Below are 13,131 nucleotides of genomic sequence, written 5' to 3'. Positions count from 1 at the left end.
CTCACACACAGGGATCCTGCCTCAGTGCTCCCTTGTAATGAGAGCAGACAGCAAAACTCCTCCGGGGCAAGCAGCTCCCAACGGGCCAGCAGCCAGCACAGAGTTCCCCGCCCAAAGCCTCATTCCTGAGCTTATTTTCAAAAGGGGCCTCTGAGTTTGGGCGCCCTACCTGAGACACATGTTACAGCCCAGACGTGGGTTGTGGAGTAGGGGGCTGATAGCCTACCACTCGGGTGGGGGCAGAGGGGTCTCCTACTGATCAGGCAGGGGGAGGGGTGCTTGACCCCAGCAGGTCTGCGAAGGCAGCATTGAACACCTGCTTTCAATCCTCTGTGGACCCGAGAGGGTGATCTACCTTACAGGATTTCCACGCCCAGCCTCGTGTTATTGGCCAGTGAAGAGCCACTGACCGCTGTGGCTACAGCGTTGTTCTCAGACAGGCTGTGACCTTATGCCCAGCAAGCTGTATTGGGAAACACATGGCCCGTCTCCCAGCGGGCTCCCGGGAGTCTGCCCCATGAAACCAGATTCCCCTGAGCTGCAGAACTTGTCTCCATCAATGGAGATTCCACCATTTATCCTCCAAGCCAGTGAGCTCTGAGATGCTAGAAAGCAAGTGCCCTGGAGGCACGAGGGAAGCGGGGAGGCAGTTGTGTGTGTGACGCCTTGGCGACCGGGATGGAGTTTTGGTCTCAGTTCCCCGTCAAGCTGCAGTGCAGTGTTACTCGCCACCACTCGATGTGAGACAGTAATAACTGGCCCCATCCTCCGCTTCGACTGCAGCGATGGCTAAATAACAGGTGTTAGTGGAGGCCTCTTTGGTAGCCGAGAACCGGTTGGAGGCCCCCGAGGCCAGCCCTTCGCTGGACGCATCTTTACAACAGAGCAGGTATCTGGGAGGGTTCCCTGATTTCTGCTGCAGCCAGCTCACGTGGGCGCTGCTGAAGCCGGTGTGAGCGCTCAAGGTGCAGGACAGTTTAGCAGAGTTTCCTCGAGACGCTGCCACTGAGGCCCTCTGGGTCAATACAGCCTTTGTGTTGGGCACTGTCAGAAACCAAGATGCAAGTTAGCAGTGACCAAAGCTGAATTCAGACTGTCCTTCATGTGCCCGTTGAGTCGCGAGAGGAATTACCTGCTAGGGAAAGCCACAGGAGACAGAGGGTTAGAGAAGCCAGGCCCATGGTGCAGGGAGGTGACGGAAAGCGGAAGGGAGAACCCCGACGTTGTACTTGGGTTTCTGTGGCTTTGCACCCCAGGCTAACCCCTGACTTTGTGCAATTCTACAGCAGCCTTTAGAGCCCTGCGGACAGAGGTGGGGCTGCCCAATATGGAAATGAGCCCTGAGGGGTGGCGCTACTAGGCCACAATCCCACGCCGTACTCTGAAGCACCGCCAGGTCAGCCCGGTCTGCTGATGGGCCCTGGGGTCCTGACTGCAGACCTGACCCACTCGCACCCATCACCAGGGTCCCCTTTGGGTAACGCCACAACTCCTGGTGTTGTGAGAGGGGTCACAGAGCTCATTGCTAAAGTTCTACATCAGTACGGGACACAGCAGCGCCCCCCGCCATAACAAAACCACCATGCGGGGCCCTGGTGTGATGAGTTAATCAGGTGACACGTTGGTCTGTGGCCAGAAGTTTACTGAAAGAAAATGCCAAGAGACAAGGTTAAGAACAACTCTTTAATCCCCGATCAGCCGTGTAGGTGCCTTACAGCGCTAAGCACTATGTACGTGTGCAGCATACAAACTGATGGGAAGGACCCCCTTCCCCTACAGCACTTACACACACAACTTTAACCCCGTGCTTAAAATTAAACAGGTGCTTAAATGCTTTGCCAAAATGAGGCCTAATTTATTAAGTGCATATTAGTGTGTGAACTACATGTGTCAGACGCATTTTAATGGTTCTATTTCCAGTTCTGTTTCCATCAGTTCAGTGACTTGTCCACTGAGATTTCCAGATGTGACTGGGGGACTTGTGGGTATGTCACATATGGAAATGAGGCTCTCTATAGCCATCCTTTTCCCTCTCCACTCAGAGAGGAAGCAGACAGCTCCTTCCACTGACGCATCTGGCCGTAGGCTCACAGTTCTGTACATGTTTCAAGATAGAAGATCCAAATGGGCTGGAACAGCACCAAGGCAGCCTCTAAACTGGGTCCCATGCTGGGAAACTTACTAAAACTTTGCTAGTGCTGCCTATTGAACAGCTGTTCCCGTGGAAATTAATTAGTACAACTTGCACATTACAGTAAGTATTTATTTTGTTACATAAAAACACCCTTATCCCATTGCTCTAAATAAATCGCCTCAAATTTCTGGTCAGGGATTTACTTGGCACTATTGAAAAAAGTTCATTAAGAACAAATCACACTACAAAACAAATCATGGTTTTATAACTCTAAAGATTTCTTCCCTTCTCTTCTTGTACCTCACATTGGACAAGATTGTCGGTAACGTTATTGGGCCTTCTCCTATGCTGCCCTCTGGTGGTCATTATTTGTCTCTCTTCTCCATACAATGGCTCACTAAAGTTCCCGTGTCAGTTGCATGCTTGCAGTGCTGCAGTCCCAGTGACTTTCATGAGAGTTGTGCACAGACAACTGATTGGTGCATCGGGCCTCGGATATGTAAGGAGCCTTGTCTGCGTCCCCTGCTAGTCTCTCTAAATGCTCATCTGTTTCTCAGCATCAGTGATACTGCTCACAGCTTCTTTGCTTGTAATTACTTTAGTCACAGTGCACAAACACTGACACTATGAAGGAATCTATGTAAGACATCACTGTCTGCCAGGGCTTCGCTCCACAGGATTTCCTGTTAAACACAGATCATGCTAATTTACAACAGCACATCGTGTTAGCTTGCACCTGGTGGAATGCAGGCAGAGGATACCAATTCTACAAGGAACTTCCAAAAGGGTTCACAATCTGCTTCTTTAGTGTGTATTTCTGTTCTCGGTGATGGCCTCTCTTGGGGTTTCTGTGATTTGGTCTCCAGGGGCCCTAGGGTGCAGAAGGTTTTTGTCTCAGTTCCCTGTCTCAACGTATCACTGTGTAAAGCATTGTTGTGCCATGTACCACAGCAATAATCAGCATCATCCGCTGCTTGGATCCCAGTGGTGGTTAAATAGCAAATGTTGCTGGAGGTGTCTTTGGAAGCAGAGAACTGACCAGGGACCCCAGAGCCCTGGTGCTTGCTAGATTCATCTTTGTAATATAGCAGATATCTTGGAGCGTTCCCAGCTGTTTGCTGAAACCACCGAATGTATTAGCCACTAATGTTCATTCCACTACTCATGGTGCAGGAGAGTTTGATGGTGCCTCCTGGGGGCACTGACTCTGAGGCAGGCTTAGTCAGGGTTGGCTGTGCGCTGGCAACTGTCAGAAACAAAGACTCGAGTGAGCTGTGACCAAACCAGAAGTTAGTGAAGCTCAGTGACTAGAATAGGGGTCGGGCAGTGAGGACTTCTAGGTCCTGCTCCTTGCCTTTCCAAAGGCTCCTTTGGATCTTGGAGAAGTCACTTCTGCTCCTCCGTTTCCCACTGGGGATACTAGTCCCCTGTTTGTAAAGGGCTTGGGGACCCTCGGCTTGAACACAAAAGGCATTTTCAAAAGCACCTATGTGACTTCAAGGCCCGTTGAAAGGCCCTGAGTCCCACCGGGAGTGTTATCAGCCAGGTGGGGGCGCGTTGGGTATTACAAACCCCTGACCACTCACCTGCCAGGAGAAGCCCTAGGACACAGAGAGTCAGGGTGGACCGAGTCATGGTGCAGGGAGGAGATGGAAGTGGATAGGAAGGAGCCCGATTTGGCAACTCTGCTTATGCCTGTTTGCAGCTTGAGCCCTGGCTCTGGGCAACCCTCCAGGCACCTTTAGAACCCTGAGGGGCAGGCCTGAGACTGGCTCGTATGTAAATGAACCCCAAGTGGTAGGGCTCTGTGAGTCTATTGGAGACACTGATCTCTGCTTATTACCGTTACATTTTGCAATGCAAATCAGCCATATGGTCCTGCGGGAAGACCTGATCCCCCATCCTTCCCCTGATCCCCCGTCTCCCTGTCGGACCTGCCCCCGTTAGGCAAAGGTTAGAAACGTCCAACTTGAAAATTCACATGCAGAGAAGGGACTAACGGCAGCACAGGTGGCAACTGAAATGCTGCAGAGCTGCTGCACCATCTCTATCACAGCAGCACGGCTCCCTTGTCTAGAATCACAGCGTATTGAAAACCGGGAACGAAAGGAGAGGAGGAGTAAAGAGAACGGGAACGTCTCGGACTGAGTCTCTCAGTGGCCAGAGCTTGCGCGTACTTGCGGGTAAGAATTGTCACGTGGCACCATTGCACCACGGGAAAATCCAAAAGGAATCAGAGACGCGCCTTTTACAAGCAGCCACCCAAACACACACCCCAGTGTGGCTGGAGAGGGAGCAGGGACAGGGCAACAAAGGGGACAAACATGAAGAGATGGTTTCTCATCCAATGAGAGCTGCATTGTAGAGAGAGAAATTCTCTATAAACCCCTCACTGGTGTGTCGGCAAAAACACTTGGGCACTTCTAGACCCCCTGCTACTAATTCTAACGCTTGCAGACACTCTTTAAATAGCTTAACACCTGCATGAAGGTAAGGGTTAATATTTGGACCTGCAAAGCCTATTGTCATACACACAGACACACACACACACACGCAGACATGGGAGTAATGTCTTGGGCGGTATCTCTTAAAACCTCATAATCTGCTGGTCATTATTGTCCTGGTAAAATATGTCTGGAAACATTGTATGTAAAGTTATAAGATTCCACTGTATGGTGTTATTAACACATGTTCCAAGTCTGGGGAGTGGTCAAACCACTTCCTCAGAGATAAAGGGCAAGCGCACACCTCAGCCAGGTGTAAACAAGACCAATGGGCCATTACCTGCTAAGTGGCTATTCATTGTCAGGAAAAGGGACATGAGTGAAAAAATCTACATCTTAGCAAAGAAACAGCATGGAGTTCCCATCCACACAGTCTGCCTGTTGCCAGGCTCCCAGCTGGAGATGCTTCTCAAAGAGGGGAGAGGACTATACAAAGAAAGGGGAGACACCCAAAACACCCCTTCCTCCTCTCTCTCTCTGCCCATTGATTCATTGCCTCAGAAGGAGCAAAGGGAGCAGCCATTCAGCTGGGGATGGGGTCCTGGCCTGAGACGTGTGGCCACTAAGAGTCTGTTGAGAGCCGGAGATGAGAAAACTTTGTTTTACATTTAATATAGTTATTGAGTTAGGCACTAACTGTGTTTCATCTTTATTTTTCTTGTAACTATTTCTCATTTTTGTGCCTCATTACTTATACTGCCTTCAGATCTCTCTCTTTGTAGTTAATAAACTTGTATCTACTCTAGTGTGTTTGAACTGAAGTGTTTGGGAACCTCCATTTAAGGTAATAAGTTGTATGCATATCATCAAATAAAATGACGGACTTTATAGAAGCTTGTATTGTCCAGGAGAGGGCTGGGCCGTGCAGGACATACATTCCTGGGGGGAAATCAGGGACAGGGAGTGTGTTGGGGTTACTCTGCAGTATAATTCAGGCTGGTAAGAGCCTAGGTGTGGCTGGCTGGCTGCAGCACACACAGAGACAAAACTGGGAGTGACCTACATGCCGGAGGCTGTTTGTGAGCAATCTAGGTTGGAGGCTACAGCAGCAAGGCATTGTACAGGGCACCCCAGGTTGAGGGCAGGGGTGCCACAGCTACTCAGTAGTCTGGATTGTATCCTGGACATGTCACAGGTGTATGGATGATAAGTGCTATATTAGTGCTACAGGATTCTCAGTATTCTTCAGCGTATCCCAGCCTTAGCAGTCATGTTTTCTGCTCTTCTCCACCTGTCTCCCACCAAAGGGGAGAGGCTGTTTCTGCTCAGGCAAGAGCAGCAGGTAAATACTGTTTCCGGCTGCCGCTCTCAGTCCTTAGAACTGCCTTGGCCATGCTGCAGTAAAAGTAAAGGATTCTGGGTGTCTTTGAGAGCTAAATGTGCCCGCCATGCAACGGTGCCGGAAGCAGGGCCCTCATCCGGAGGAAGGTTGAGGCAGAGCCGGGAGGGGTGGTGGGACGAAGGGAGCAGGAAGGAGCTGGCAGAGGCTGACTCTCCTTGTTGCCTAGGTGCCCTGCACCAGGGGCCATTTTAGGCCGCACGTTATCAGGGGCTTCACTGAGCCTCCCTTGCAATCCACCCCCGCCCTGTCAGGGCCATAGACCTGCAGTAGCTGCACTCTGCTGCCATCTACTGGGCAGTGATGTGTCCGTGCTCTGTGGGGCTCCCTCGCCCGTTTCGCAGAGGCCCGGAAAGCCTGGTGGACAAGCCTGTCCAGGTCCCATCTTTTCCATGGGGCGCGGACTTCACTCTTTGTGGTGCAGGAGAACAGACGGTGTTTCCCGGGGACCCTGCCGCCGAGGACGGCTGCCTCAGCTTTTCAGCGACAAGACAACAATTGGAAACCAAGAGACCCGTGAGCAGTGACCGGGCCTGAACTCACAGGGTATTTCAGTGCTAAGGGTGTGTCTTCCGCATGAGGAGCGGTGAGGGGAGCAGGAGCCAACGCCCCCTGTGTAAGAAGCAGGCTGGTGCTCAGAGCAGGTGTAGCCTTGCCGCAGGGCTGCAGTGGAGTGAGAAGGTTTTTGTCTCACTTCCCGATAGGACGGTAGTGCTGTGCAAGCACTCCCAGTCCACGTAACACAGTAATAGATGGCGTCGTCCTCTGCCTGGGCCCCGGTGATGGTTAAATAGCCAATCTTGTTGGAGCCAGAGCGAGAGCCAGCGAACCGGCTGGGGACCCCCGAGCCCATGCCTTTGTTAGATTCAGTGAAAAAATACAGCAGGTATCTCGGGACGCTGCCCGGTTTCTGCTGTATCCAAACGACACGGTTGGCACTGACGGTGTAACTGCCCTCTAGCGTGCAGGGGAGCTGGACAGTCCCCCCGGGAGACACGAACTCGGAGGGCGGCTGAGTCACCTGAGCGTAGCAACCTGCGGAAAGCAAAGAGTAGGGGGGTGAGCACCGCTATTACTGCCATCTTTTCAGCTGACCTCAGTTTCAAGGCGCGGTCGGGCGTCAATCTGCTGTAGCCGTTACCTGTCAGGAAAAGCCCCAGGAGACAGAGAGGCAGAGTGGGCTGAGCCATGGTGCAGGGAGACGGGGAGAGGTCACAGGAGCTGGGTTTCTGCTGGTTTACAGCCTGTTCCCTGCCTTTGTGAAACCCTGGGGCAGCTTTTAGAGCCCTTATGGACAGGGGTAGGGCAGCCACGTATGCAAATGAGCCCTCCAGGGTCAAACTGGGGCAGCCCACTATGCAAATGAGACTCAGGGGGTGGAGCTCAGACATCACGTTCTTTTCATGATCCAGACTCCCTCAGTTCTCAGCCCTGCCGCCCCGGGTCAGACCAACGTTCCAGCCACTCCGGTGTCCTCTGAGCGTGTTACTCTCACCTTAAAAATATACACCTGTTTTCCAATCTGAATTTGTCTAGCTTCAGCTTCCAGCCAATGGATCTTGTTGTACTTTTGCTAGATTGAAGAGCCCATTATTAAATATTTGTTCCCCATGTACATTGTTATAGACTGTAATCAAGTCACCCCTTAACTTTCTCTTTTTGGTAAGCTAAATCGATTGAGCTGCTTGAGTCTATCGCTGTGAGGCATGTTTTCTGATCCGTTAATCATTCTCATTGCTGAACCCTCTCCAATTTATCAACAGCCTTCTTGAATTGTGGGCACCAGAGCTGGACACAGTATTCCAGCAGGGCCAAATACAGAGGTGAAATAACTGCTCTACTCCAATGCAAGATTTCCCTGTTTTTGCATCCCAGGATTGCATTACCTTTTTTGGCCACAGCAATACACTGGGATCTTATGTTCAGTTGATTATCCATCACAAATCCCAACTCTTTTTCACCCAGGTGAATGTGGCACTTCGTTTACCCTCTCTCATAATACAAGGACAAGGGGACATTTAATGAAACTGAAAGGGAACAAACTTAGAACCAATAAAGGGAAACATTTATTTTCCACAATGCATCATTCACCCATGGAACTCATTGCCACAAGATACTCCTGAGGTCAAGAGCTTAGTAGGATTAAAAAAATGATGGGACATTCAAATGGGTAGTGAGATTGTCCACTGTTACATTAGACAGCAACAAATGTAGAAGGGGTATAAACCCTCATGCTTTGGGGCATAAGGCTTGGCTAGGAAGAAACTTCCCCTCTGGGCAAGATATTTGAGAAACATCCATTATGAGGTTTCTTGCACTTTATTCTGAAGCACCCAGGCTAGGCCAGCATCAGAGGCAAGCTACTGAACTTAGGGGGACCATTGGTCTGATCTGGTCTGGCAGTTTCTCTGTCCCTAATATATACAACTGTGACCCTAAGAACCCCTCAGTGCCAACTTGCTGTGTTGCGAGATGCTGTTGGCTTCAGGCAGCCGAGCTACAGCCGGCACAGACAAGATCACTTCAAACTAAGGGCAGGTAGTGGTGAGGTGCCTCACAACCCCAGATGCCCCTGGGGAGCGTCACAATAACCAGGCAGTCTTATATTAAGACAGCATCATCAGTAAAAGAGCACTAACTCTGTGTTGTGTCTGGACAGATGGCAGCGACGCATCCAGCTGCAGTTTTGAAAAAATAACAATTGGGAGAGGTTAAAGAGAATATGTTCCAAGTGTCCCAGTGAACTCCACACTGCACAGGATACAAGTCATGCAGCTAATTATTAGCATTTATTGTTTGTATTGCAAAATCTCACAAAAGCTTCAACCAGGATCCAGCCCCCATCACGCTGGGTGTTCTGCATAGCAAGTTACACGCAAGGGAGAAGCGTCACATCATCAGGACATTGCTGGACATGCCCTAAGGGCAGGACACAGCTAGATAACACTGACAGCTGAGTCACCCTCCGCGGATGTCCCATACACCAAACCCCCCAGTGTACAATGCTAGAGTGAAGAATGTATTACAGCAAAGTAAGGCCCCAAAAGCACAGGCAGAGATCTGAAAATCGGGCCCTGGGGTTGTCAAAACAGGCTCATTTTGGCCCCAAACCCGCACTCACTTAAACAATGGCAAAACTTTCCTCTCCTGAGCAGCCCTGTTGCTGCTAATTCTGGGTTTCATTGATCCAATAAAAGGGGCCTCTGGGTGGGCTGTTTTTCTCTGGTTGGGACTTGGGAATACATTGAATGGAATGGCCCGTGCTCAGCAATTGTGGTGGTGCTCAGAGTTAGCTAATCACCCATTCCCTGGTACACCCCAGAGAGAGCGGCTGTGCCCAAAGATTGGCAGGCAGGTCCGCTGAGGGCCCCAGAGCCAGGCCGACTGTGATGGAATGTTATCATTCCTGTTTATTATTTACCCAGCACCAGAGTGTGCAGGGCACTCGCTCCCCCTGCCCAGCCACGCTAACAATCTGTCTGAATGTCTCAGCTGCTGTGTTGGCCATGGCTCATCAAGCTCTTCGTTCTTCCCTCAGGGTCCTGTGTGTCTGAGCTAAGGCCTTGTGGTTGTACCCCCGCACGATGTGCATGCTGCCGGCTGATGGCCACAGTTTCATGGTGACGTGCTGCCACCTTCTTAGGGAAAAGCTCCCACCAAATTCTCTCTCTCTCAGCCCCATGGGCTAATGGCCTTGCAGAGAGCCGGGATGAGAGACCAGGAATCTATTTGTCTTCCCATTTAAACAAAAACACTTCCTCAGAACCTCAGAACTGAGAAAGAAGGCATCAGCAGCTGGCAAACACTTATGCTGAGTGTAAATCAGAGAAGCCCTGAGGCTGCTCTAACTTACACCGGGCACTGGACAGGGCCCTGAATACAGGAAGTGCACAGGTAGTTTAAAGGGACTGCCTCTCTTCACCCCCAGCAGCACCCTTTGTTCCTGTCCCAAGCTCAGAAGCAGAGTAACTAAGAACCCGGCCCGCTGTATGTAGGAAAGGCACATAACATACTCCTGAACATCAGAACAAGTGCTTTAGAAATCTGTCTTTGATGTCAAGCTGTACTGGGTGCCCCACATGCAGCTGATGGGGATCTCAGCAGATGGACGGGGCCTGCGGGCAGGAAAGACAAGCTCCATTCGGTAGGGTCTCTGTGCAGTGGGAGTTGCAGGTGCCTAGCACCTGGCAGAATCTGGCCCTGCGTGTCTCGTAGCATTCTGAGCTCCACCAGGTGACATCCGTCAGACAGGAAGCCACCATCCGTCACAGCTCTCTGAGCATAACCGACCAGGGGGCCTCAGCTCTAGGTTAATTCAAGGGTGGAGAACGTGAGCCGTTTCTTTTTCCGTTCCTTATGGGGCTGCGGTTCCTTCAGCACGAGGCTCTGCAAGCAGGGGCTCATCAGAGTTCCCCGGGGGCCAGCACAGGTTTTGGTTCCACATTTCTAGAGATAGTAGATGGGATATGCGACCGAGCAGTAATAGTCAGCGTGGTCCTCAGCCTGGACCGCGGCAATGGTCAGAACGCAGGCGTTACTGGCGGGGTCTTTGGACGCAGAGAAGCGGTCTGGAATCCCACAGGGCTTGTGCTTGTCCACCTCCGAGTTGTAATAGAGCAGGTACCTCGGAGGGCTGCCAGGTCTCTGCTGGTACCAGGCGACCCCAAACTCCCTGATGTTGTACCCAGGATTCAGGGCACACGAGAGTTTCACCGTTTGTCCCGGCAACGCTAAAATGGAGGCCGGCTGAGTCAGCACCGGCTGTGCCCTGGAAGCTGAATGAAACAAGGGCGCAGTTACGGATGGAATGTGCCGATCCCACCCCCAGTGGCTGAACTGTTACGTTATCCCCTCTGGCATCGCCTCCGCACCAGCTACAGGTTAACCTCCAGCAGCCCACCTGACCACGCCTGCCTGCTCCGCCCATCCCTGTCTGCAGAGCAGCGATAGCTCAGCCCAGGAGCCTCGCCCTTCAGTCCCTCCCTCTGCAGAACTCGCCTCCACCTCCCACGAGAACGTACCTGGCACCAAAACCCCTGGGAGGAGGAGAGCCAGGAGGCGCAGCATCATTGCGAAGGCCTTGGAGGGAACCAGAGGGAAAGGAATCGGCAGCTGCTGTGCAGCAGGGCCCCTGGCTTTCTGCAAACCTGCAGCAGCTTTAGAGCCCTGGGGCGCCAGACAAGCCAAGTGGGTCTATGCAAATGAGCCCTGGGGCTCAGGGACTCCATCAGCTGTTCAGGTGTCTATCTGCTGCTCTCTGTGCTATTCAGCCACAAGGTCGACACGATGAGGATGAAGCTTCAGTCACCGCTGGGAAGAACGGATTCAGGGCTAACACCTCGGCTGTATTTTGGGCTATGGCATTTGCTGCGGAATCTGGCCTCCTCCTTTTGTCTGCCCCGCTCACACCTGCAGGTGCCGTGCGTATTAGACACGGAGCCGGGTTCTATCCCAGCTCTGGCCACAGACCTTCCGTGTGCCTCTTGGTCGCTCACGTCCTCTCTCTGGGTCTCCGTTTCCCCACTTATAAAGCAGGGATAATAAAACCCACCTCCCCCACAAGAGCTGGGAGGCTGAACTCGTCCATATTTGAGAAATGCTCAGATGGAAAGTGCTACGGGAGGAGAATCTAAGACCAGGCTCCTTTCTGGGCAGAGCAAGCTGTTTTCCTCCAGAGAACTGGAGATCCATCCAGAGCCGGCCCCTGCGCGAGGTGTCAAAGTGCAGGAGCCTTTCCCCAGGCTGCTGTCTAATCACAGACACTAACCACAGAAGGAACCCGGGGCTGTTCCTGAGACTAAATCACTGTGACAAATGCTCGGCCGTGGAACACAGGGGCAACCTGCCCCGCCTTCTGCCTGGATGCCAGCGCTGGAGCAGCCCTGCGGCAAGTGTGTGTGGGAACAGAGGGTCGGTCGAGGAACCTGGCCTCTCTGCTATGGCTGCTGCTGTAACAATGGCAGCACATAAATATACCTAGGGGCACCCCCAGGCCTCCACTGAATCCCTCTGGCTGTGCTGGAGACAGTGACGTGGAGAGTGTCTGTAGGATCTGGAACGTGAGGAGAAAAGGGGCTGCTGACATTACACATGGTGAGACACATCCCCAGGCACATCATGCCCCAGAGGGGAAATCCTGTGTCCTACGTGGTACAGGCCCAGAGAGAGACACCACAGCGACATTCTGCAGCAGTCAAAGGCCAAAGCCCCACCGCTCCAATGGGCTTTACAGTGACATGGGCGATCATTAGGCAAATTAGCTCCAGGCCCGTCAGACGTTATTGGACAGGTCAATCAATATGGGAATGCTCACTATGGTAATTCAGAGGATTGCCCTGTAGCTTCATGCAATGATTTAAAGACCACATCTCAAGTATCAGTGATGCACTCTCTGTACTTGCAGGGTAAGGACCTGGATAGAAATTACTGGGCTTGCAAATCTTTTAAACGAAGACCTCAGCAGAGGGCATGCCGACCTGCCAGGGATCTGGATGTAGAGGGGAAGAAGGTTTGATTGAGGGCCTGGCTTGGCCGGACCAAAGAAGCTTAACTGGGGATGAGTAGACCAGGGAGTGTGGGAGAAGGTTCTGATGGACATTCGTGGGGAGAGTATGTTCTCGAGGGAAGAACAGAGGGAGGAGGGATTTTCACAGGTCTGGAGGTTCGGATAAGCACCCACATTTAAAATGGAATCATCCAGCATTCTACTGCCAGGAGATGCTGGTCTAGGTCTCTTATGCCATACCGTTTGGCACAGTCAGGAGTCTCCTCAGGAGACCCCAAGACTGAAACAGCAGCAGGTGCCATAGGTCAGGATCGGGGTGCGTTGGGGCAGTTGTGTGTAGGACGTGTGCGCAGGACCTGCCCGTGTGGGGGGCACGTGGAAACAATCAATGAGCAATAATGCCGGGGGTCAGTGAAGCCCATAAATGGGTCCCGGCTGGAAGGGAGGCTCAGCTCCATTTGCTGATATGATTGAATCGAATTCCCCTCTTGACATCAAACGAACGTCGGTGAGTCAGTGGCGGCTCTGGAGATCGCAGCGCTGGGACGCCCACGAAGGGCATCACTGGGGAAGGGAGTGGAGGAATTTCCAAGCCTGCAACAGTGATTCGGAGACAGAAAAGAGAGAGGAAAATGTACAGGATGGTGAA

General features: G+C 52.0%; 1 protein-coding gene across 1 annotated transcript; it reads right to left on the bottom strand.

Annotated features, from left to right (window-relative positions):
* Positions 1-8,770: 8,770 nt before the first annotated feature.
* On the bottom strand, positions 8,771-11,102 carry LOC144275598 (pre-B lymphocyte protein 3-like). The gene is made up of 2 exons (XM_077834974.1): positions 10,999-11,102; positions 8,771-10,752 (listed from the first exon to the last, which is right to left on the bottom strand). Exons 1-2 carry the CDS (start codon positions 11,045-11,047, stop codon positions 10,424-10,426), a joined length of 378 nt encoding a protein of 125 aa, XP_077691100.1. The 5' UTR covers positions 11,048-11,102; the 3' UTR covers positions 8,771-10,423.
* Positions 11,103-13,131: the final 2,029 nt, after the last annotated feature.

Source organism: Eretmochelys imbricata, chromosome 15 (genome assembly GCF_965152235.1).
Source record: "Eretmochelys imbricata isolate rEreImb1 chromosome 15, rEreImb1.hap1, whole genome shotgun sequence".
NCBI classification, from domain to species: Eukaryota; Metazoa; Chordata; order Testudines; family Cheloniidae; genus Eretmochelys; species Eretmochelys imbricata.
This window is presented reverse-complemented; position numbering and strand designations above follow the sequence as displayed.

Excerpts from the sequence above, each read along its gene's own strand:
- LOC144275598 (XM_077834974.1), bottom strand. The coding sequence starts at position 11,047 with ATGATGCTGCGCCTCCTGGCTCTCCTCCTCCCAGGGGTTTTGGTGCCA. Across the intron at positions 10,753-10,998 it reads CCCAGGGGTTTTGGTGCCAG|CTTCCAGGGCACAGCCGGTG; the intron begins GTACGTTCTCGT and ends TGTTTCATTCAG.